This window comes from Microcaecilia unicolor, chromosome 13, assembly GCF_901765095.1.
Source record: "Microcaecilia unicolor chromosome 13, aMicUni1.1, whole genome shotgun sequence".
Lineage (NCBI taxonomy): Eukaryota > Metazoa > Chordata > Amphibia > Gymnophiona > Siphonopidae > Microcaecilia > Microcaecilia unicolor.
In genome coordinates, this window is record NC_044043.1 from 55,705,117 (window position 1) to 55,729,685 (window position 24,569).

The 24,569-nt window shown below is 47.4% G+C and overlaps 1 protein-coding gene across 1 annotated transcript in view; it reads right to left on the minus strand.

Annotated features, from left to right (window-relative positions):
- SPECC1 (sperm antigen with calponin homology and coiled-coil domains 1) overlaps window positions 1–24,569 on the minus strand; it is a 217,134-nt gene that overhangs the window by 164,578 nt on the left and 27,987 nt on the right. The window contains exon 3 of the mRNA XM_030185806.1: window positions 23,056–23,188. Coding sequence (XP_030041666.1) covers window positions 23,056–23,188 — 133 coding nt within the window. The remainder of the gene's footprint in view (window positions 1–23,055; window positions 23,189–24,569) is intronic.

Below are 24,569 nucleotides of genomic sequence, written 5' to 3' on the forward strand. Positions count from 1 at the left end.
TCCCTTTCAAACAAGCCCAGAGAAAAAAAAAAAGTTGTGGTCCTTCCTACTCGCTGTAAAAAGAACAAACAATCATAAAATCCTCCCTAATGCTGACCACAGAAAAGTGAGCTAATGTTTTCCTCCTCCTCATACCCAGGGCCCTGTTTACTAAGGTGCGCTAAATGTACACGCCCATATATTCCTATGTCCGTCTCTAGCATTAGTGCGTGCTAAAAATGCTAGCAAGCCTCTAGCGTGGCTTAGTAAACAGGGCCCCCTAGTATTAACAAACCTTACAGCTGGTGCAAAAGCTACCCCGAACCTAACTGCGGGTTGGTTGAGAGATTTCATGCCCTTTTTGCAATTTAAAATGCCTTAGTTTTTCTTTTGTCTGCAGTCAGAGCATATCTGAAGCTTTAAAACTCAGACCGGAGGTAAGAGCAATAACGTGCACGTGCTCAAACGAAAACGAAAGCGTGAGCACACTTCTGCGGCTGTTGTCCTGTGCATAAATATTAGCCTTGCAGAAATTTCAGGCACAAGAAAGTTTTGCGAGGCTAATATTTTTGCAGAGAACAGCAGCTGTGCACTGGTGCATTTGTTTACTTCAGACGTGGGCATAAGAAGCCGTACTTATCGTTGAATCTTTGTGCACATGTCCGGCAGGCATCGCCCCCCAATTAGTGTACAAGTTCTGCGCCCATAAAACTTGCACAGAATTAGCTTTTTCATTGGCGCAATTTTAAGCTTGCAGTTGAAGCCACACAGTCATGCATGTGTGGCTCTACCACACGACTTTCTGCATCGATCCCCACCCAGCCTTCAGGTCTTTTGCATCTAAATTTAATAGCCAATACCTTCATTACTGTGGCATTTAAATGAGTTGTGTACCGATATCAGCATGAATGTTTGCCTACAGTTAAACTTCTCTGAGCATAGAGCACCCGCATTTGTGCATGAAATTTTGAGTAAAAGCTTATCACACTTTATTGCATCTGCCCCTCAGTGTTTGAGTAAAAGGGGAAAGGTGCAGGAAACATACCAGCCAGATCCTGTGCAGCTATTTAGGACCTGACCCAAGGCGTAATGCCCCTCGGTAAACGGAGTCACCATTAATAAGGCACAGCGCATGTGATGAGCGTCAGCGGGGTGGGTGTGAGGCGGTCAGGGGGAGTTGTCGCCATGCAAAGGCACCCTGCTAAGAGAGGAGAGCGCGAAGGGGTATATAGCCCAAATGGGAGGTCCTCAGCGTTTGGGAAGAGTGCATCCCTCCCTCCCTCCCTAATGGATTGATCCCATAATGTCGCAGCTTTTGGGTGGTACCCAAGCCTCATTTGAGATATGGTTTGCAGCTGAGACAGGCACACCTCATGTTGAACCCCCTTACTGGGTGGTGGGGAGTTCTGCTATGTGAACTATCAGTCTTGCTAATGGTGGCGGACTGGGATGTGCATGTTTAAGCTGAGAAGCTTTGGGTTTGGCTTGGGAACCCCAACCTCATAAATAAGTTAAATTTGAATAAAGCGGAGCCAAGTTGTTGCCATTTTGATTGCATGAGTCCTGTTTTATTTATACAAGTTATAAAGGCTGTTGTCCAGGATCGAGGAGTCATGGTTGCCTATGTTATGCCAGACTGGGCTTTCTGGTGCCCAGTGGGAAAGGAAGAGAGAAAACAGACTGACATCTGCACTAGGAAGAAAGAACCAGAGGCAGGTTCAAGGAAACACAAGTCAGGAGAGACACAAGTCAGAGGCAGAATTTTTCTTCAAAACGTCCTGAGCACAATCAATTTGAAAAATACAAAATGCAAGACTCAAACCCCTAGATTTGAAACACTATGGAATCCTACTTAACTGCAAAGAAAGCTTCAGTTTACTTGAAGGCAAACCTCTAATACAAACCCAACCAGTAAACTTAAAAGCCATTTCCCCCATTAGGGAAGGTCTTTAGAAAAGCCATGGGCAGAACCAAGCATTCCCAATGACCTACCTACAGATCTGATCTATGAATTAGCTTTATATATGCAAGTTAAAATTAAATCCAGTATTTTGATTTGTACATTAAAAAAAAAAAGAATTAGAATCGTTCCTTGAGTTGAGTATGGCCATTCCCTGTACTGCAAGGCACAACACCTCCAGTCACTCCCCAGCTCACACTTTAAACTGGACTACAATTTTAATTCCCAGCCGGCTCTTCCCTCCAGATGTATGTGCAGAGTTAGGTACAGTCCCGCTTTTCTTTAGGAAATTGATTTACTAGGACTTATTATTAATTCATTAGAACTAGGAAATACCTACATGCAAAAAAACGAAAAAGCAGGACCAACTCATGTAAAATAAAGCTACCCCTCCCCTCAATCCTTTCCCTCATAAGGCGATCGGTACTAACACTTAGGCTCCATAACCCAGCCAAGTAGGAGACACTTGCAGACGGTTCCGATGTGCGCTTGTACCTTGGAAGTAAGACCGAGACCCAACTAAGCCAAGGAATTTCAGCGCTGTAGTGCCACAGATACATTTAAGGAGGGCGGCTGAAGAAGACCTTTAGCCCATTCCCAGCAAAGCCTGCAGGTGCTCTGCCGCTAAAAGCGTGCAAAGGGAGGGATGCAGCAGACACACTGACGCTGTTCCGGCCAAGGTCCCTCGGATCGCGCTCCACCCACCTTCTTGCGGCTCCTCGGCTCTCCCAGGCTGGTTGCCCATCTCCGGGGCGACTCACACACCATCCCCCTTCGGTGCCCGTCTGCTGGACCAAAGGATCTTGCAGGCCGGTGCTGCGGCCGCTGTGCACATGTGTGTCACCTCCTCCCGCCCTTGCTCACAGTCCGAGACCGGACAGGGAGGTGACTCAGCAAGGGCTAGGAAGCCCCCCAGAGGTGGCTGCAGCGCACTGCACACGTGCTCCGAGGGGCCGCAGCTGACTGCTCGGGTTTAAACCCCGCCCCCTCTCCCCCCAAGGCACCACTGACCCACCTTCCCTGGTTAGCAACTCCAATTGCCGGCAAGAGATTTTTTTTTTTCTTTTTACTTATTCGTTTGAGGAAAATCAAATCATTAGGATTCCTTAGCTTTGCTGAAAAACCTACCAACATACATGTATGTATGCTTTTGCGAAAAACTCTATCCCCCTACTACAGAGGAACTACCCCTGCCCTCAGCTATTATAATACTTAGTATGTTTTAGGACACATCTTTTTTTCCTCCCTGCCCCCCTTCCTTCCAACATTAGGAAAGTGAATAAAGAGGGGTGTGGCTGGTTATACAGAGTCTCATCAAATGCTCTAAGCAGCTATTAATCATGTCTGTACTACAGCCTCGCACGAACTCCGCTCTAGGGCATTTATAATCACAGCCCTTAAGCTGCTTATAGCAGCGCAGGGTTAGGTTAGATTTTGTAGCAAAGCTAGGCACTTTTTCATATTTACATTAATTGTGCATGAGAAAAATAAGAGCCTTTGCAAGCTTGCTTGTGTCTCAAATTTGTTACTTGGGGGGGGGAGGGGAGAGGAGACGTTAGAGCTGAGTAGATGGAGAGGAGGAGTAAGTTCATGGAGAAAGGCAGGGAAGAGAGGTGGAGGGTTATGGGATCTTAGTATGGGAAAGCAGGGGGCCACCCCAAGGACGCAGAGCCTGCTGGTGAGCTTTGGGGCCTCTTCCCAAATTTCTGCCTTGTCCTCAACATGTTTAAGACGGACCTTGTGAGGAGAAGCAGGTGTCCTCCCTGCCCTACTCCTTTCTCCCCGACCTGGATATCCTTTCTGCCTGGTCCAGTTCCTTTGGTTCTTTCACAGTCAGACACACAGGCCTCACTAAGTCTCTCTTTCACTTCCACCCTTTCCTTAGATCGATGACCCGATAGCCCAGTTCCCTTCTAGTGCCATACTGATCAGTGCTGAAAGTAAAGGACAGGAGAGTTGTACGTGCATGCGCTCCTCAACTCGGCACAGACCCAGCCTAAGACAGCTGTCCATTCTGTACTGTTTGTCCTAATTAGATTGTAAACTCTGTCCAGCAGGGAGTGTCTCTTCCTGTTCAAGTGTACAGCGCTGCGTATATCTAGTAGCGATATAGAAATGATAAGTAGTAGTAGTAATATTGTACATGGTGTGGTCCCTGTCACAGAACCATGGGAGATGAAGGGTCCAGGCCAAGACACAGACCAGAATCTGTATAAGGTAAAATTAGAAGGGTTCTAAACAGGGAATCAGGGAGAACCAACATTTCAGATTTAAAACAGCCTAAAAAACAGAACAGGCTTCAGGACGGGGACCTTATAGTACAAATAGTTTAGTTCCAAACAACTCTGTGCATAGAAATATATATACACACATTATGAGAACCTGGTAGTACTTTTCATTCATGTTCCTCATTGGGAACTAGAAGGCCCAGGTCTTCTGCTCAGCAGCCCACTGCATTGTCTTTGAACTGGCAGGCCGGCTCCAGTCCCTTAAAAGAAATTCATTCTTGACTACCATTAACTTCTACCGCGCGCATTTTTTCTAGCGAAAAAGGTGCTGATATTCAAATGCCAGGCCATCCTTCAGGGCTGGGGTGATCACTGAGGGACCCACCCCACAATAGCCAGGCCCTCTGCAACCAGTCACAGAATCTATAACAAGGCAGAATTGGTGTGAAGAGCCTGAGCTCTTTCATTAAAACTTGGAGACCATGGGTCAATTTTAACAATGGAAAAGGTGCCGGTACTCAGTACCCCCAAGTACCCCCTCAAAAAAAGTCCTGCTTCTATCTCTGTTTTTTTCCATCCACTGAGGAATCCCTCTCAAAATGCTAAGCTTCAGTGTACTGCACCATACTGGCAAGTCAGGAAAGAGTCGTTTTTCTATTCATGCCTGGCAAAGTCACTGCAATAGAGAGCTACTAAAAAGGTCAGTGGCCTTTGGCATAACCCATTTGGGAACAGACTTAAAGATCTTAAGACTTGGGGAAAAAAAGAGGCAGGGGAAGTAAGATAAGGACATTTAGGGCCATGGTATAAATACACAGGAAGCAGGCCCCTTTCAATTGAAAGCAAGCTTTGGAATGAGGGGGGTAGATAGCATGAAGGTAAAAGTGAGCAGAAACAAGAGTAACCTGAGGAAATACTTCACAGACAGGGTGGAACAGCCTCCCAGCAGAGGTGATAAGGTCTGATCTGAATTCAAGAAAAGCATGGGAGAAGCACCCACAGGATCTCCGAGGGAGATGAAAGGCGAGTATAGCTTAGTAGTTGGTAATGGATGGACAGACTGGATAGAGCATATAGAAGGGGCAGACTGACCATTCAGGCAACCAGGCAAAGTGTGAAGGCCCAGAGCAGTTGTTGGCAGTCCAGACTCCAGAACATCTCCCCATGTGTCCATCTTTCTCCCTCCCCTCCACCCCAGGTGCAGCACTCCCCCTCCCTCCCTCTTCTGGCCATGGCATTGCCCCTGTATCTGACCCACCCACCCCCAGTCTACCTTAAAGTGTTTGTAAAGGTCACCAGCAGTGGCAGCGATCAGGCAGGCTATGTGCCACTGAGCCTGGCATTTTTCTCTCTGCTGCATCCCACCCATTTCTGACCTAACTTCCTACATCTGCAAGGGCAGAATGTAGCAGACAGCAGGGTCCAAGCTTAGTGGTAGACGGCTTGTGTGAATTGCTGCTGCTACTACTTACTTGTACAGAGAACCACTTTAAGGTAGACAGAGGGGGGGGGGGATGTTGAACAGAAGGAGGGAAAGGAAGAGAGAGGGAGAGAGCTATTGGACCCAGAGGAGACAGATACTGGACAATGGGAGGAAAGGAAGCCAGATGGAGAGAGTAGACCTGGGGGAGGGAGAGCGTGAGAGAGAGATGTTGGACAGTGGCTGAAGAGGAGGGAAGCAAGAGGAGAGATGTTGGACCAAGGGGAAGAGGGAGGGAAGGGAGTGTTACTGGATAATGGGAGTGAAGGAAGGAAGCAGGGGGAAGAAATACTGGACAGTGAGAAGGAAGGAAGGAAGGAAGAGAGAGAGAAATGTTGGACCTCATGGAATGAGAGAGGGAGAGGTGTTGGACCCCAGAGAGGAAGAGATATTGGAACCTGGGAGGGAGAGGTGTTGGACCCAGGGCATAGGAGAGGGAGGGAGATATTTTGGACTTGGGAAGGAAAAGGGAGGGGGAGATGTTGGCCCAATGGATACATGCTAGACAATGGGGGGAGGAGGGGGAGAGAGAGATGTTGAACCTGCAGCAGACAAGAAGCAGTGAAGGATGCTGGACAGCAGAGGCAGGGAGAGATAGAAATATGTTGGACCTTGGTACAGAAGGAAGGGAGGGAGGGAAAGAAGATAGATGGGAACATGCTGGACCATGGGTGGGGGCAGAAGGGAAGAGAGGCTACAAAGGTGTTGGGGGGGGGGGAGAAATCCTGGGCTATAATGGTGGAGGGAGGGGAGGATACTGGGAATGGTGGAACCACATGGGAGAGGCCATGGGGGAGGGGTAATCAAGGAGATGAGTGAGGACGATAGTGAGTAGAGAGGGGAGGAATGTGGTAATGGGAAGTAGATGAAAGATAAAGGGAATAGGAGACTGCGGAAGGAGTGAGTCCAGAAATGGGAGAGCTAAGGGGTGAGAGAGGGAGATGGAAAGTTGTTAGGTAGGTGAAAAGAACACAGGGGATGGAGAACTGGAAAGCGAGAAAGAGGGTAAAGTTTGAGTGAACACAGCAGAAATGAAAACGAGGGTGGAAAAATCAGTGTGTCAGAGACAGATGTAGTGAGGGAATGGAACAAGACAGGAGGAGAGAGTAGAAGTGACAAATGTACAGCGCTGCTTACGTCTAGTAGCGCTATAGAAATGATAAGTAGTAGTAGCAAATGGGCAACAGCCAGTGAAAAGAGAGTAGAAGACAGCTAGGAAAGCAGAAAAGAGAAACTGAAGCCAGCATAGTGGAAAATTTTGAAATTTATTAACCAAAATATCTTAGCGTAGGAAAATGTGCATCATGGATGTCTTTCTATTGTGTTGTATACAAAAGGAAATGCATTTCTGTTTTTATTTATTTAGTGTTGCTGTACATACTAAGTTTGACTTTTTGGGTTCGTAGGTCAATTTTTGTCTTCATAATTCTATTTGTAATTTGTGATCCCTTGTTCTGCATTGGTGAGGGTCTGTGTTTTGCATGTAGCCAATGAGTAATACTCTGTTTGCATATAGTTTCTGTATGTCCCACTTGTTCTGTTTTACCTTTAGTAGGTGTGTTGGTGTTTTAGGCCCTGTGTAATACTTGTAGTGCTGCCTATTCATAAGTAGGGTTCTTGCTGTTTGAACCATAGAATTAGTGTTACTGTTGTATGACATGTTTGCTACATGTATGGGAGTTGAATTTTGTTTTTAGGTTTTGTATTTCACAATGTGCCTGGTATTGGAGAGATTTATGTTGCTGTGAAGCTATTAAGCATTACATTTAAAACAAATTGGAGAAAATATTTCTTCACTCAACGTGTAATTAAAGTCTGGAATTTGTTGTCAGAGAATGTGGTAAAAGCAGTTAGCTTAACAGGTTTTGAAGAGGTTTGGATCATTTCCTAAAAGAAAAGTCCATGAGCCCTTAAGATGGGAAAATCCACTGCTTATTTGGGATAAGCAGAATAAAATCTGTTTTACTGTTCTGGGATCTCAACAGGTACTTGTGACCTGGATTAGCCACTATTGGAAACAGGAAACTGGGTTTGATGGAGTAGAGGAGTAGCCTAGTGGTTAGTGCAATGGACTTTGATCCTGGGGAACTGAGTTCGATTCCCACTGCAGCTCCTTGTGATTCTGGGCAAGTCACTTAACCCTCCATTGCCCCTGGTACAAAATAAGTACCTGAATATATGTAAACCACTTTGAATGTAGTTGCAAAAACCTCAGAAAGACAGTATATCAAGTCCCATTTCCCTTTCCCTATTTGAGATTCTACATGGAATGTTGCTACTATTGGAGATTCTAGATGGAATGTTGCTACTATTGAGATTCTGTTGCTACTATTTGAGATTCTACATGGAATGTTAATGTTGCTATTCCACTAGCAACATTCCAAGTAGAAGCCTGCCCTTGCAGATCGGCAATGTGGCCGCGCAGGCTTCTGTTTCTGTGAGTCCCTTTCGGTCCATGCCAGTATGGCAACACTTATGTTCTTACGCTCAGATGACATAAGAATCAGAATAAGTTTTTGTACGGTAACTTCCATGGAGAAATTTGCATCTGTGAGGGTCATGTATGCGGTATGTCACATATGTGAACATTGGCCATCACGTGTGTCCCAAATGAAAAAAGTTTGAGAACCATTGTTGTAGTCTCAGCAGCATTTAGAAAACAAAGCAACATGCAGATCTTTCCAACCCCGCTGTTTACGTAGCCACACTTGCGGCTGTCTGCCATGTACTAATGCCAACACAGCCAAATGGCTTAGTAAATGGGGGCAAATTTGTAGCTCACATACACCACTAGCATAATTTAATGACTTTGTATATTTCTACATTAGGTTTTTGTCTAGAGTGAATTTTTAGAACTGTTACAATCAGGGGCATAGCTACGTGGAGCCACAGGGGCCTGGACCCCCCCCCCCTCCCGCTGTCTGCTACCTTTGCTGGCGGGGGACCCCAGCCCCCACCAGCCGAGGTCCTCTTCTTCCTTCGTTCTGTTTCTGAGTCTGACTTCCTGCACGTACGTCAGACTCAGAAACAGAACGAAGGAAGAAGAGGACCTCGGCTGGCGGGAGTTGGGGGTCCCCCGCCAGCAAAGTTAGGTGACGGCGGGAGGGGGGGGGGTCAAAGTTGTTGTTGGTGGTGGTGGTGGCGGCGGGGGGGGGGAGCTAACATGTGCCTCGGGCTCTGGACCCCCCCCTCCCGCCGAAGTCTGGCTAAGCCCCTGGTTATAATACATATAGAACCAATAATTTATGTTGGATGAGACGTTGGGGGGGGAGGGGGGTCCATGACTCTTATTGCCCAGGGTCTCAGATCCCTGACATTCTGCCCCTGCACTATGGCCTCTCTCTCTGCCATCATTTTCTATGTTTTTATGAGACAGAAAATATGTAGGCTTATCTTTTACAAAAAAAAAAAAAAAAGTGACTGAATTCAGACTTGTTTCTTTCACTGACCAAGGAAAGCTGTAGACCAGGATTCCTTTGCCAAGGCGTGGCTGTTTCCTGACTGTTTTCCACCTCCAAGAGTTTGAAGAAAAAGTCTTACTCATACAGAATCAGCATCCACACTCCAGCTGAGAACATTTCATTGGCTAAAAGCAGGCCAAAAAGGATTCCCAAGTGAGATTAGATCATCTTTTGAGCAGTGCTGTCAGCCATTGGCACAGACCCATCAACACGCACACACTAACTTCAGATTCAGGGAAATGTATCTCTCACAGGAAGAGCTGAAATCACATTATTCATACAAATTTCAGCTTCAGTTATGCCCTCAATGTTACAGAGAGCAGCTGTCATAGGTCCATACGCGAGAGGATCACAGAAGATTCCAGACGCCATCAGAACCTGCCTTTAAGTGGCATAGCCACAGAGGGGGCCTTGGGGGTCTGGGCCCCCTAATTTGGGTTCTACCCCCTCCCTCCCCAAGGTCTGCTGGTTTGGCTGGCGGGAGTCCCCGAGCCCCACCAGCAGAAGCTTTCCCGCAGTGATATTTGCCACAGCGCTGCCTGCCCTGCTTTCCCCCTCTCACCTGCACATGCTCAGATGTTCATGCATGTTCAATTTCACTAAAACCGAGCATGCATACGAGGGTGAGGGAAAGCATAGCAGGCAGCATAGCGCTGAATACCGCCGCATGAAAGCTTCTGCTGGCAAGGCTTGGGGACCCCCCCACCAGCCCAGGTATGTGCCTCCCCTCACTTTGGGCTCATGCCCCCTCCCAAATCGAGGTCTGTCTATGCCACTGCTTTAAGGTCAATTAAATGAGCGCTAAACGTATAGCCGCCAAAGCCGTAATGGTTATCCAACACTGTCTGATATCTTGATCTATATGGGAGTAGACATAAGCTTTACGGAGAAAAATATAAGTCTTGTTGATGTCATAAGACATTTAATAACATAAATACTGAAAAACATTGAAAAATTATAAAAAAATTGAAAATAGTGGTAGGAAGGGGTCAGTCGATTATTACATCCGTCACAGAATAGGGGCCCACAGCATGTAGACTAGAAAAATAGTAGACACTCCTAAGATCACCTCTACTGGTTTGTGTATTGTATGTTTAAGAGGTCACAGTAGAGTATTGCCATAGTTTATTGACAGTGCAGCTATCCTAGGAATAAGCAGTGGATTTTCCCAAGTCCATCCTAATAAAGTCTTACGGACTTTTCTTTTAAGAAATTATCCAAACCTTTTTTAAACCCTGCTGTTTTAAATTTACTACTTTGTAGCTTCATCCTGTGCCCCCTAGTCTTAGTATTTTTGGAAAGAGTAAACAAGCGATTCACATCTACCCACTATTTTATAGACCTTCACTAAATCCACATTGAATTTGTCTCATTAATCCACGCTTATGTATATGCTCTGTAATTTTGTTCTGTATAATAGTCTTTACTATTCTGCCTGGCACTGACGTCACGTTCACCGGTCTATAATTTCCCGGACCACCTCTGGAACCCTTTTTAAAAATGAGTGTTACATTGGCCACCTTCGAATCTTCTGGAAACATGCTTGATTCAAAGATAATTTACATATTATTAACAAACATGGGGCCCTGTTTACTAAGCCACGTTATAGGCGTGTTAGCATCTTTAACGCGCATTAACCAGAACTGTTACAGAATTACCCCATAGTGGCCTTATTTCAAAAACTATGGGCCTGATATTCAGTGCTCTTTAACCGTCCAGAAACAGCTCCCGGCTGGTTTAAATAGCGCTTAGCCGGCTAAATGCTAATATTCAGCACAAGATAGCCGGTTATCTCTGATGAATATTAGCAGCTAGCCACTAACTGGCTATGTCACATGACTTAGCCAACTAAGCACAAATATTCAGAGTTAAACTGGCTAATTCAGCAGGTCTACTTTTAACTGCTGGTTAACTTAAGCAGCTAGTACTGCATACGCGCTTAACCGGTTAAGGTGCCACAGCCTAAACTGAAACCAAATATTCAATGCCAGTCGCCAGCTACAGCCCAGCATTGAATACCCGGGGTCAGAGCCAGCAGAGGTGGCTAACCACGCTGCCTGCCACTGGCTGAATATCAGGGGATATGTGTATCTGTGGCACTGATTAATTAGGGAAGCTGCACATAAAAAAAAAAAAAGTTAAAAACTTTTACACAAAAATAAAAAATGGGTGTTGTTACATTTGTACCCCGCACTTTCCCACTCATGGCAGGCTCAATGCGGCTTACATGGGGCAATGGAGGGTTAAGTGACTTCCCCAGAGTCACAAGGAGCTACCTGTGCCTGCAGTGGGAATCGAACTCAGTTCCTCAGGACCAAAGTCCACCACCCTAAACACTAGGCCACTCCTCCACTGTTGCTACTACTTGAGATTCTACATGGAATGTTCCAACATTCCATGTAGAAGTCGGCCCTTGCAGATCACCAAAGTGGCAGGACGTCAGACTCACAGAAACAGAAGCCTGCGCAGCCTTCTACATGGAATGTTGCTAGTGGAATAGCAACATTCCATGTAGAATCTCCAATAGTAGCAACATTCCATGTAGAATTTCCAATAGTAGCAACAGAATCTCAACAGTAGCAACATTCCATCTAGAATCTCCAATAGTATCTATTTTATTTTTGTTACATTTGTACCCCGCGCTTTCCCACTCATGGCAGGCTCAATGCAGCTTACATGGGGCAATGGAGGGTTAAGTGACTTGCCCAGAGTCACAAGGAGCTGCCTGTGCCTGAAGTGGGAATCAAACTCAGTTCCTCAGTTCCCCAGGACCAAAGTCCACCACCCTAACCACTAGGCCACTCCTAGTGAAATTTGCCCCCTTACTCCCTCATTTAACGCCCTGGCTGAAATGAGCACTTTTACAAAACCTTACCATACCTCAGAGCCAATGCAAAAGCTGACAGGGAAATCAAACCACTGCCAAAAACACCCCCCCCCCCCGACCAGAGATATGTGTCCTGGCCATCTACACATGTAAACAACTTTAAGAAATCGCCATTTTACACATCTAGCCAATGTGAATGCTGCTATTTCCACAGGTAGAGGTTTTTTAAATGAACTCCTACATGTTATGGAAGCTTGGTTTAACCTGTTCCAATATCTTGGAGGATCAAAAAAAAAAAAAAAAAACGTTCACACAGATCATGAGCTTTTGTGACCAAGGCCGCCGAGAGATCCAGCCAGTTCCGGGGCAGGACCGGACCACTGTGCCCCCCCCCACCCACTCAGGCTGCCACCACCATGCAGTCCCCTCACACTCGGACTGCCACTGCACCAACTTGCACCATCCGCTCCCTTACCGACTGCTGTTGTCATCTCCTGCTGCTTGTGCCGCCGAATATTGCGTTAATACGATCATCTGGGCAGCAGGAGACAGACTGACCTCTTTAAGAGAAGACAGACCAGTCCCGGAAACAGGCAGGAAGAAGCTTGCCTGTGCCAGGCCTGGGACCCCCCCCCCCCCTTGGAGCTGGGTCCAGGGAATTTTGCCTCCCCCCCGCCCCCCCCCCCACACTCGGTCGCCCTGTTGGCAACCTCACAGGTTATTTCCAAAGGCAGGAAAACATTGGCTTCCAGCTTCATACAGGATTCTAGAGACTGACCAAACCCAGGATCTTAAATTGGCTGCTCAGTTTCAGCAGAAACTGAAACTACTCCCTTACACCCGACTAAACCAGCCCCCCCCCTCTCTGCCATCGCACCTAGGGTTACCATTTTGTGTCCTCTGAAAAAGAGGACACATGTCACGCCCCCCTACCCCGCCCCGCCACGCCTCATGCCCTGCCCCTGCCACGCCCCCTTCAGGTCCGGGTTCCGCCCCTATTCCCCCCCCGTCACATAGTCCCCTCCCCCCATCACATACCCCCCCCCTCACTTACTGTCTAGCCCTGGTGGTCTAGTAGCCCCCTCTTTCCTGCCCGGAGCGCTGCCTGCCCTTGCCTGCTGCATCCTCCTCGGTATGGCTGGGGATTCAAAATGGCCACCGAGAGTTGAAGCGGCCTCGCGAGAGTTCAACTCTCGGAGGCCATTTTGAATCCCCAGCCAGACCGAGAAGGATGATAGACAGGGGAGGCAGCGCTCCGGGCAGGAAAGAGGGGGCTCTTTCCTGCCCCGAAGACGTCACTAGACCACCAGGGAACATGGTAAGGAAGGGGAGGGGACGGGAGACCAGGTCACCAGACCCACGGCGCCGATCGCCCGCCCACACGCCCACCGCACGCACGCGCCTGCCCGCACCCGCGCCCACGTTTGTCCAGAAATCCGGACAAACGTGGGCGCGGGCAAAATCCGCCGGACGCCCCGGACATGCCCTCAAAAAGAGGACATGTCCGGGGAAATCCGGACGTATGGTAACCCTAATCGCACCTGACCATTCAAGGAGGTCCTGGAAATCATTTTGCAATTGGAACCAGCACTGGTAGGCCACAGGAAATCTCAGTAGCCACTGCGACAGAGCAGCAGCACAGGGCAGTTGAGGCTCGATCCTGCCCCCTGAAGAGGCCTCTAGACCACCAGGGCTTCCTAACTTAAGCCTGGGGAGGTCTACAGGTGGTCAGGCAGAATGGGGGGGGGGGGGTGGAGAGTGATCGCGGGGAACAGATCATGGAGACGGTGTTTCAGTCAAAAATGCACAGGCTGGTTTCGGTGCCGAATCCGAAGCCAAACTGAAATTGGGTCAGCCCTTACAGGATTTCCTATAAGATCCTAGTGCTTTTGCACTGAATATTTTATTGTGGATCTCTCACCTTTCAGGCTAGCAAACTTATGTTCCAACATGATCACTTTGATTGACTCAGCAAAATGTCCTTAGGTCCCTCCACTAAGTATTATTGTAGGATGACCTCTCTCTTTCCCTGCACTTTAAATCCTGCCTCACTTTTTCAATCCTACATTTCCCTCCAGGGGCGTAGGCAGACAACAGATTTTGGGTGGGCCTAGGCAAGAAGTGGGTGGGCACCAAGTGTTCTTTCCCCCCCCCCCCCCCCCCACCAAAAGAATATCTCAGCTGGCGGAAAAATTTATTTTTTCCACCTTTGCAGTGTACAGCAGGCATGCGCATGTGCTGGTATCATGAAGAGTACCGTTTTTATTTATTTTATTTATTGTATTTGTATCCCACATTATCCCACCTCTTTGCAGGCTCAATGTGGCTTACATTACCATCAGGGGGAATTCATCTGGCGGAGATTGGGATCCCCACCAGCTACCACTAAACTTGTGCTACTGTTGGGTGGGCCTGAGACCTAAGTGGGTGGGCCCCGGCCCACGCCACTGTTTCCCTCTGATCGCATTCTCATGACTGGGCTATGAGGATCTGGGTTGGTCCTATCCCTTCCAGTTACCATTAGATCCCCCTCCTTCCTTCATGTGTTAATTGTGGTGTTCCTACTACAATTCCAGATGCTTATGAGATTATTTTTATCTTGTCCTAATCACATTGTAAAATCGCCTAGCTGATTATTCAATAGACAGTATATTAAATAAAACTGAAGGTTACACATTATATGGCAGAATTTCCACAATAGGGGGCTGTCCAGTGAAGATCAGATTAGCATTAAAGATAATTAGTAAATGAGGCTGCTAGAAATAAGGTCACACCTCAACAAAGCTGCTAATAGAGAGCTTAAAGGCTCCCAGAAATTGCATCCAATTTCTTGGATCAAAGCATTTCTTTTTTTATTTAATAAATAGACATTTCCTTTTCCAAATCCTCTTTTTCTGTGTGTATGTGGTTTTTCTATAGCCTTTAAAGGAATACTACAGTTTAGCCAGAGATGGAGAGGCCAATATATTAAAGTTGTGCGTTACAGCCGTGCATTAGGCTTTCCTAATGCATGTATAAGAAACATTTTATTGCCCTCAGTGCTATAACCAAATTGCATGTAAACAGTTTGTATGCAAAATATGTGCACAAACATGGGAAAACACACTGTTGCCACGGAAACAAGCACAAATGATAACATTATCAGAATCAATACTTTACCCACCAACAAAAAAAACCAAACAGAACTAAATTGACACTGAAGCCTCGTATGCATGGCTGGAATTCTTTTTTTTTTTTTAAGTTCAATATGTTTATTGATATTTATAAAACAATACAAAAAACAGAAAAACAAAAAAACAAAAGCACGTGGAGGGGCATAATCGAACGGGGTGCCCAAGTTTTCCTGAGGATGTCCTCGTAGGACATCCCGGCGAACGGGTGGGGAAACTCATTATCGAAACAAGATGGGCGTCCGTCTTTCGTTTCGATAATACAGTTGGGGACGCCCAAATCTCAACATTTAGGTCGACCTTAGAGATGGTCGTCCCTGGTTTTCGGCGATAATGGAAACAGAGGACGCCCATCTCAGAAACGACCAAATGCAAGCCCTTTGGTCGTGGGAGGAGCCAGCATTCGTAGTGCACTGACATGCCAGGACACCAACCGGGCACCCTAGGGGGCACTGCAGTGGACTTCATTAATTGCTCCCAGGTGCATAGCTCCCTTACCTTGTGTGCTGAGCCCCCCCCCCCCCCCCAAAACCACTACCCACAACTATACAACACTACCATAGCCCTAAGGGGTGAATGGGGGCACCTACATGTGGGTACAGTGGGTTTGTGGTGGGTTTTGAAGGGCTCACATTTACCACCACATGTAACAGGTAGAGGGGGATGGGCCTGGGTCCGCCTGCCTGAAGTGCACTGCACCCACTAAAACTGCTCCAGGGACCTGCATATGACATTTGAGGCTGGCCAAAAATAATTTTAAAGTTTTTTTTTTAGGGTGGAAGGGAGTTAGTGACCACTGGGGGAGTAAGGGGAGGTCATTCCCAATTCCCTCCGGTGGTCATCTGGTCAGTTCGGGCACCTTTTTGAGGTTTGGTCATAAGAAAAAAATGGATCAAGTAAAGTCAACCAAGTGCTCGTCAGGGATGCCCTTCTTTTTTCCATTATTGGCCGAGGACGCCAATGTGTTAAGCACGCCCCAGTCCCGCCTTCACTATGCTTCCGATATGCCCCCGGGAACGTTGGTCATCCCCGCGACGGGAAAGCAGTTGAGGGCGCCCAAAATTGGGTTTTGATTATGTTGATTGGGTGACCCTGGGAGAAGGACGCCCATCTCCCGATTTGTGTCAAAGTGGGCGCCCTTCTCAGGGGTGTAGCCACTGGCGGGCCCGGGTGGGCCTGGGCCCACCCAATTTGGGGTCAGGCCTGCAGCGATTCCCACACACTGCCTGCCGGCTGCCGCTCAACAATCTCCTTGCAGCTACTAAGCGCTAACCGGAAGCCTCTCCTCTGCCGTATCTTGACTGGGCAGAAACCGGAAGTTATGGCAGAGGAGAGGCTTCCGGATTAGCGCTTAGTAGCTGCAAGGAGATTGTTGAGCGGCAGCCGGCAGGCAGCATGTGGGAATTGCAGCGAGCCGAGCCTGCGACCGGAATCGCCGAGCCTGCGACCGGAATTGCTGCGAGCTACAGGAACACTGCTGCTGGGCGGACCTGCAATGAGGGTGAGGGAAGATGGGGTGAAAGTTGCTGCACGGGGGTAGGATTGATGGGGAAAAGATGTTGCATGGGGGAGGGAAGATGGAAAGATGAGGCATGGTGGGTGGGGGAGATGCTGCATGGGGAAGAAGGGAGAGATGCAGCAAAGGGTTGGAGGGGTAAGGAAGGGAGAAGTCTTGGCTGCATATGAGGTGGAGGGGAGGGAGACATGCTGCATAGCGAGGGGATAGGTGGTGAGAGGGGGAGAAATGTTTAACATAGGGGTGGAGAGGAGGGAGAAATGGTGGGCATAGGGGTGGAGGGAAGGGAGAAATGTTAGACATGATGGTAGAGGGGAGGAAGGGAGAAATGCTGCATGGGAAGGAGAGAGATGCTGGACCAGAACACAAGGGAGAGAGAAATGTTGGACATCATGGTAGAGGGGAGGAAGGTAGAGATGCTGTATGGGAAGGGGAGAGAGATATTGGACCCAGGACACAAAGGAGAGGGAGAGAGAGATGGTGGACCAGGGGCGTAGCTACGGGTGGGCCTGGGTGGGCCCAGGCCCACCCAATCTCAGGTCAGGCCCACCCAATTTGTCCTGCTCTTCCAATCCGGTGCAGCCGCACAGGGCCTCGCTCTCTCAGGGGCCCCGCGCTGCCGACTAGAGACCTGGCTCAGCTGCATAGGAATGGGGCAGATCGAGCACCGGATCTGATCCCTTGCCTCCGTGTAAGTCCGGTGTCCCCCCCCCCCCCCAAAAAAAAATACCTGCCACGTGGGAGTTCCCGGCTGCCGGCTCGTGCTTTCCTTCCCCTCCATTGCTTCCCTGCCTTTGGCTTGACGTCACCACAACGTCACTGGAATGCCAACATTGATTGGTGGGGTCACTACACAAGGCGGCAGGAAGGCTAGAATAGAGAAACGCCGTCGAGGAGGAGAGCAGGACAGGTCTGACAGTCTCTTTGATGGTCACAGAAGGCAGAAAAAAGTAGTTTTTTCAGAAGAGAGCCGGAACTGAACCGGCAGATTCTTTGCTGTGCCGGCAGCGGTAACAGGAACAGGCTGTCTGGTCCGTCACCGATCTGGTCCTTCCCTCTGCAGCGTTCCTACTTCCTCCTGCACTTAAACAAAGTTGCATAAAGGCGGGACGCTACAGAAGAAAGGACTGGTTGGGGGGGGGGAGGAGAGGCACTGCGCTGGATCCATAACTGGAGAGGACAGGAAACAGAGGTGCAACGAGGGAACACAGAGCTGCTGGGCTATAAGGGGGAAGGGAAGAAACCAGACCATAGGGGTGGAAGGGAGGGTGGACAAGTAAATGCATCATAAGGGAGAAGGGTGGAAATTGGAGACAGGGATTTGTTGGACCCCAATTTGGGGTAGATGGGAAGGGAGAGAGGGGAGAGGGAATTGTTGGATCATGGGGTGGAGGGGATAGGGAGAGCTGGGCCATAAGGGTGAAGGGGAAGGAGAGGCAAAAAGGAAATGCAGCTGGACTAGGGGTGGGCAGGGGAGAGAGAAGAATCGCTGGACATGGATGGGATGGGAGGGGAGGGCAATGGAGAAAGGAGAATTGTTGTACATGGAGGAGAGCAGTGGAGAGAGGAGAATTGTTGGACATGGAGGAGGGGAAGGGAAGAAATGCTGGACATGGATGGAGGGAAAAGAGGAGAAATGCTGGGCATGGATGGAGAGGGAGGAAAGGCAGAGGAAGCAGATGCACATGGATGGAGGGGCAGGGAGAGATAAGAATGGAAGTGGAGTTAAAGGAGCAGATAGAGAGCAGCAGAATTAGAGACTGGGACCAACATGATCAGAAAAATAAAGTCACAAGACAACAAAGGTAGAAAAAATCATTTTATTTTCATTTTAGTGTTTGGAATATGTCCAATTTGAGAATTTACATCTGCTGTCTTATTTTGCAATGTATAGCAATGTTCTGTTTTTCTGGTATTGTGCTGCAAAAATATACCTTTTTTCCCCTAGTCAGTTTAGAGTCCATCCCCATCCATAAAGCCACCAACAATAAATTTTAATGTTGGTGGGTTTCTGGGTGGGATCCTCATTAGCTAAAGTACTTATATTTTGAGGTGGAGGTAGGGCGGAGCAGAGAAAATTTTGTGCCCACCGACTTTGGGCTCAGGCCCACCCAAAACTGGCTGTCTGGCTAAGCCACTGATTGTCTATCTTCTCTCCCTGGAGCCATCTTCCCTCTTTCTCCCCTCCCCCACTTGTGCATCTCTCCTTTCCTCTCCTCTCCTCCACCTTCATGTTCAACTTTTCTCCCTCTCCCTGCCTTGAGCCCCTGGTTTGACATCTCTCTCTACCCCCCCCCCCCCACCACCAACCACCATCTCTCCATCCTTCCTTTCCCTCACCTCAATGCTATGTTCAACATTTCCCCTCTCATCTCTCCCTTCCACTTCCATGTCCAACGCGTTTTTTTCTCTCATGCCCTTTCCCTCCCTCTCCCCCATCCCACCCATATCCAACAATTCTCCCTCTCTTTCCCCTTCCAGCATCTCTCCATCCCTCCCCCCACCTAGCTCTACCCTGTCTCACTCCCTCATCCAAACAATGCTCCTGTCTCTCCCCGACGACCCCCCCCCCCCCACACATACATACAAACCAACCACCCGCCAGCCAGCATGTGCTGCAGCTACAGGTTTTTTCCCTCCCTTTCCCCAGCCACCACTGGCACGCTGGCTGCAGGCCTTCTTTCCCGTTCCTCCCCTTCGGGCAGCGCCGCAGTCTAACTCTTCAGTTGAGAAAAGCTGTATGGCACCGGGTCCATCCTGCCGCTACGCTACTGCTTCCGGCTCCGTTGTCATCTTTGTTCTTCTGCTGCTTATCTGCAACGGATCCGCGCGCTGCCAGGGCTGTCTGTATGCTGCCTGCGACTGCTTCCTTCCAGCTGGCCTCACTTTCTCCGATACTCTTTCTGAAGAGGCGGGGCCAGCAGGAAGCAGTCGTCGCAGGCAGCAACAAGACAGCCCTGGCAGCGCGCGGATCCGCTGCAGATAAGCAGCAGAAGAACAAAGATGACAACGGAGCCGGAAGCAGCAGCGTAGTGGCAGGATGGACCCAGGCGGTGCCATGCAGCTTTGCTCAGCTGAACAGTTAGACTGCAGCGCTGCCCGAAGGGGAGGGAGGGGAAAGAAGGCCTGCAGCGTGCCGGCGGCAGATCAATTCTTTTGGTGTCTCTCTGCACCATTGCTGGGTGGGCCTGAGTCCAAAGTGGGTGGGCCCAGGCCCACCCGTGGCTACGCCCCTGTCAATCTTACCTCCTTTAAACTATCCCAATACGTCTCCCTCCTCCTCCTTGCTGTACATGCCCCATCTTCCAGTTCCCCCTGTTCTCAGCAGCTGAGACATGGCTCCACCGCCTCCCTCTGTCACCATGGAGAAAGCAAATTTCCATAATCCAACCCTTGGATTACTAGTGCATGAAGCAGTGTTTTGCACATCTTTCTTATCCAAGAGAGTCTAAAAGAGTCTCACGTGTCTAAGGAAACAAAAAACCTTTATTATAGATGATACATATGGGCAAAAAGTTAATTTATAGTCTATTGTAACCTCTAACCCTGAAAGAGCTGATGGCAGGAACAGCAATAAATGCTGAAGGAGGGAAACAGGAGCCAAGGCTGATGACAAGAGCACATAAGTACATAAGTATTGCCATACTGGGAAAGACCAAAGGTCCATCAAGCCCAGCATCCTGTTTCCAACAGTGGCCAATCCAGGTCACAAATACCTGGCAAGATCCCCAAAAAGTACAAAAACATTTATGCTGCTTATCCCAGAAATAAGTAGTGGAGTTTCCCATAGTCCATTTAATGATGGTCTATGGACTTTTCCTTTAGGAAGCCGTCCAAACCCTTTTTAAACCCCGCTAAGCTAACCACCTTTACCACATTCTCTGGCAACGAATTCCAGAGTTTAATTACATGTCAAGTGAAGAAAAAGTTTCTCCGATTCATTTTAAATTTACTACTTTGTAGCTTCATCGAATGCCCCCTAGTCCTAGTATTTTTGGAAAGAGTAAACAGGCGCTTCACGTCTACCCTTTCCACGCCACTCATTTTATAGACCTCTACAGGAGAAGCCTGTCGTGCAGCAGCAGAGGGAAGAGCCAGAGCTGGCCATAGGGAACAGGGAGAGTGTGGGGAAGCCATGGAAAGATTGTCCTAGGGAGAGCTGTGAATGGATATTACTGTGCAGCGAGTCTGGAAAAAGCACGGAAAAAGGAACGCTCCAAGGTATAATGTAAAAATCATGATTTAATGGTTCTCCACCTCCCAACAGACCTCAAAATTTACATTCTGTAAACACCTAAAACTGGATGCTCCATACCTTATCCTTCCACAGCCCACAAAGGCTCTGGTTTTCTTCTGAACCAGTAAGACCAATAAAACTGTTTGCATGCTCCTCCTGGATCGCCTTTCCTTCTTTAATACAATTCCAGCTCTTTCAGATGTGAGCGTTCTCTCATTAATTAATTAATCTCAGATACTTTCAGTCAGCACAGCAGAATAATGAGACCTGTGTTTGCTTTAGGAAAGTGGTTTTGCTCAATTACATTACGTGACTTATCTTTAAAAAGAAAGCAATTTTTCCAAGACCTCATCACACAATAATGTCTCAATGCTGGTGGCTTTGAAAACACTGGCACATCATGTAAAGGCCACACTAATGATATCAAATTAACTTTGCAATTGCAGGGTCAGGCATTCTCCCCCCCGCCCCCAAGATGTCGAGGGGATGGACAAAAGCACACATTTTCTGGGCTCACAGGAGGAACATTGATTATTTCTACAACGGTGGATCTATGTAGAAATGAGATCACTGAATTATTTTGCATCCATTAAGAGCTGAAATTCTTAAGGAGCTGCTGGAGCCACTGGAAAAAACTTCTCATCCCCTGATCCTCCTTGCAAAACCTGGCTAGGGAATTAAGTCTGGTTCTGGGTGAGCCAAAGGATGTTTAGCTTTATATATTTGTTTATACTGCCACCTTGTGGTTTGCGTTATTTTGCAAGCACCAGTACAGCTCCCAGATAATCACAATAGTCCACTTTATGCTGTCAGGGCCCTTTTACAAAGGCACGCTGAAAAATGGCCTACGGTAGTGCAGACGTGTGTTTTGGGCGCACACAGAATCATTTTTCAGCAGACCTGTAAAAAAATACCTTTTTTAAAAATTTCTGTCGAAAATGGACGTGCAGCAAAATGAAAATTGTTGCACGTCCATTTTGGGTCCGAGACCTTACTGTCAGCCATTGACCTAGCGGTAGAGTCTCAAGCGGTAACCGGGCGGTAATTACGTGTGCGTGTCCGAAAATAAAAATTATTTTTTCGGACGCATGTAGCAGACATACACCAAAAATGAAATTACTGCAAGAGCCATGCGGTAGCCAGGCGGTAACTCCATTTTCGTGCATGTTGGGTGCGCGTAGACACTTACACAGCTTAATAAAAGGGCCCCGCAATGCTCCACATTGTTATGTTTTTTTTAAACTATTACCTGACAATAATGTAGAGAAACCATTTTCCATTTTGCTATTACTTGTGAAATGTCATAAGATATCTAACCGGACAGCGGAAATCTTTCAGAGCAATTCACAGTGCAGGAGATAATGAACCTCCTCTATATCTAATGTGGATATCTGAAAGCTCTGGCAGACTTGTTCAGTGCTCAATGAGGTAACAGGAATGAGGAGCCAGAAATTGTGTAATTGGCACCTTAAAAAATTGGTGCAAAAATAAATAAATAAAACCCACTTAAGAAATATTCTATAGGCTGAACCTAAAGTTCGGCGTGGTTTATAGAATACATGCTTAAGCAGAGAGTCACACGTAGATTTGCATCAATGAAAACGTTGTTAAAATGCCTGCACCTACATTAACACTTGGAGCACATTATTCTGTAATTACATGCACACAACTCAAAGCCATGCCCCCCCCCCCCATTCTGCCCCAAAACACACATGACCCTCCCACTTCTGCACCCCCTTTTCTGGAATGTGCATAAGTTTTAGGAGCGGATCCTGCAACTAACTTTATGTGCATTGGTCCCAATTAAATCTAATTAGTGCCAATAATTGATTGTTAAAAAGCCAATTATTGGCACCAATTGGCTTACTCAATTAAATTGCACACACAAATAGGGAACACGCCTATATTTGTGCACGCAATTTTTGGCGACCTTTACAGAATCAGGGTGACTGTAAGAAGTATGCGCACTATATGCAAACGGCGCACACCAATGACATTCATTTCCAGCGACAGCCCATAGATTTGTCACCGTTCCTGTTCATAGGTTCACTTCACTATGGGCACTTTTCCCATTCAGAAGAACTGATCGGAGATGGGAAGTACTGCTCCCCCACCCCAGGCACTCCCTGTGTCACTGCACAGTTCGGCAAGGAGCAGAACCCAGCTCACAGGGCTCCAGGTCTGACAGAACACTCACCTGTGCTGCTCTTCAGCCGGCTCTCAGCCGCCTCAGGAACTGCTCCTGTGGTAATGGTTTTCTTCAGGCGGGAGGTGGTGGCAGGGGTGCCCCTGGCTTTGCTCAGGTGGTCATCGCTGCTGGCTCGTTTCAGCTGTCGAAGATAAGGAGCAACAGATTATGTTTTGGAATTTTTTTTTTTGCAGTTATTGTAAGGAGAACGTGTCAGTTAGATATTTAACTTCTTAAATAGGTGCATCTCCAGCAATATTTAGAATGCCATTTAGGGCTTTTAAATGTGAGATTATTGGGAAACTAGTAAAAAAAAGCCCCGTTTCTGATGCAAATGAAACGGGGGGCTAGCAAGGTTTTCTTCAGAGTGTGCATGTGGGAGTGTGTGTCCCTGCCCTCTCGCCCTCCCCCTCCCAGTCCAGTCCTTCAGTGTTACGTTTCCTGCTGTTCTGTGTTTTTGTTACAGAGAGAGTGAGGGCATCTCTCTCCCCTCCCCCTCTGAGTCCTTCACTGTGTGAGATTTCGTGCTGTGCTGTTTTCCTTCACTCATGGGGAAACCGGATATCTCTGGCGCTTCACACTTCCGGCTGGAGGCTTCATAGAAGGTTGGTCTTGTATATAGATAAAGAGCCACTAACTGCTGAGTTGATTGGAGTGCAAAGTTCATTCATAATATTTCAAAGTGAAGTACATTCACTTTGAAATATTATGAATTGCTGACATATAAATAAGGAAATGAATTCTGTCTCACAGGATGTGAAGAAAAGATGGATCGAGGATCCTATTAGTTTGCTGGGCTCCAGTGTCAGACTGTCACCTTCTCTTCCTCGATCAACACAAACAGAGGTGAAAGCAAATTGTTGAAGGAAATGAATAATTTTTCTCTCTCTCTCTCATATATACATATACACATCCTACAGCATAAATCTTTATTCATAATATATATTTTAAATATCATCAAATACAAAAATTTACTTATTTTCTTTGCACACCTATTTTGTAGTTATTACCACATATTTGTAATAAAGTGCTCACAGGTTACACAGCTGTCATTCTCTAAAGTGATAATTGCACCATGCAAGAAACACTATAACCAAAAACACTTAGATCATGACATTAAAAACCAAACCATTCACTTACCTGCTCCAAAAAAATGTGAAGCATCATGTTCTAAATGTTCTACAAATTTTTGATCATAATTTCAAATTAGGTTTGTGGGGAAGATAAGTAATTTTTTTTTTACTTGAAATAAAAAAAAATACTATTGTAACTAAAGATATCTGTAAGATGTATATTGTAGGGAGATATCTACTATAATAAAACGCACCCTCAACATTCTGAGGACACTGACGTCACTGCAGGCACTCACACACCAGTTCGTAAGTTCATGGTGGTGAAGCCACAACACTCACCATATCTTCATGCCCCGCCCTCACGTCAAACATGATGACGTTGAGGGCAGAACATGTACACAAGGCAAATGAACGCACTACTCCTCCCCTTCCAACAAATCGCAGCCGCCG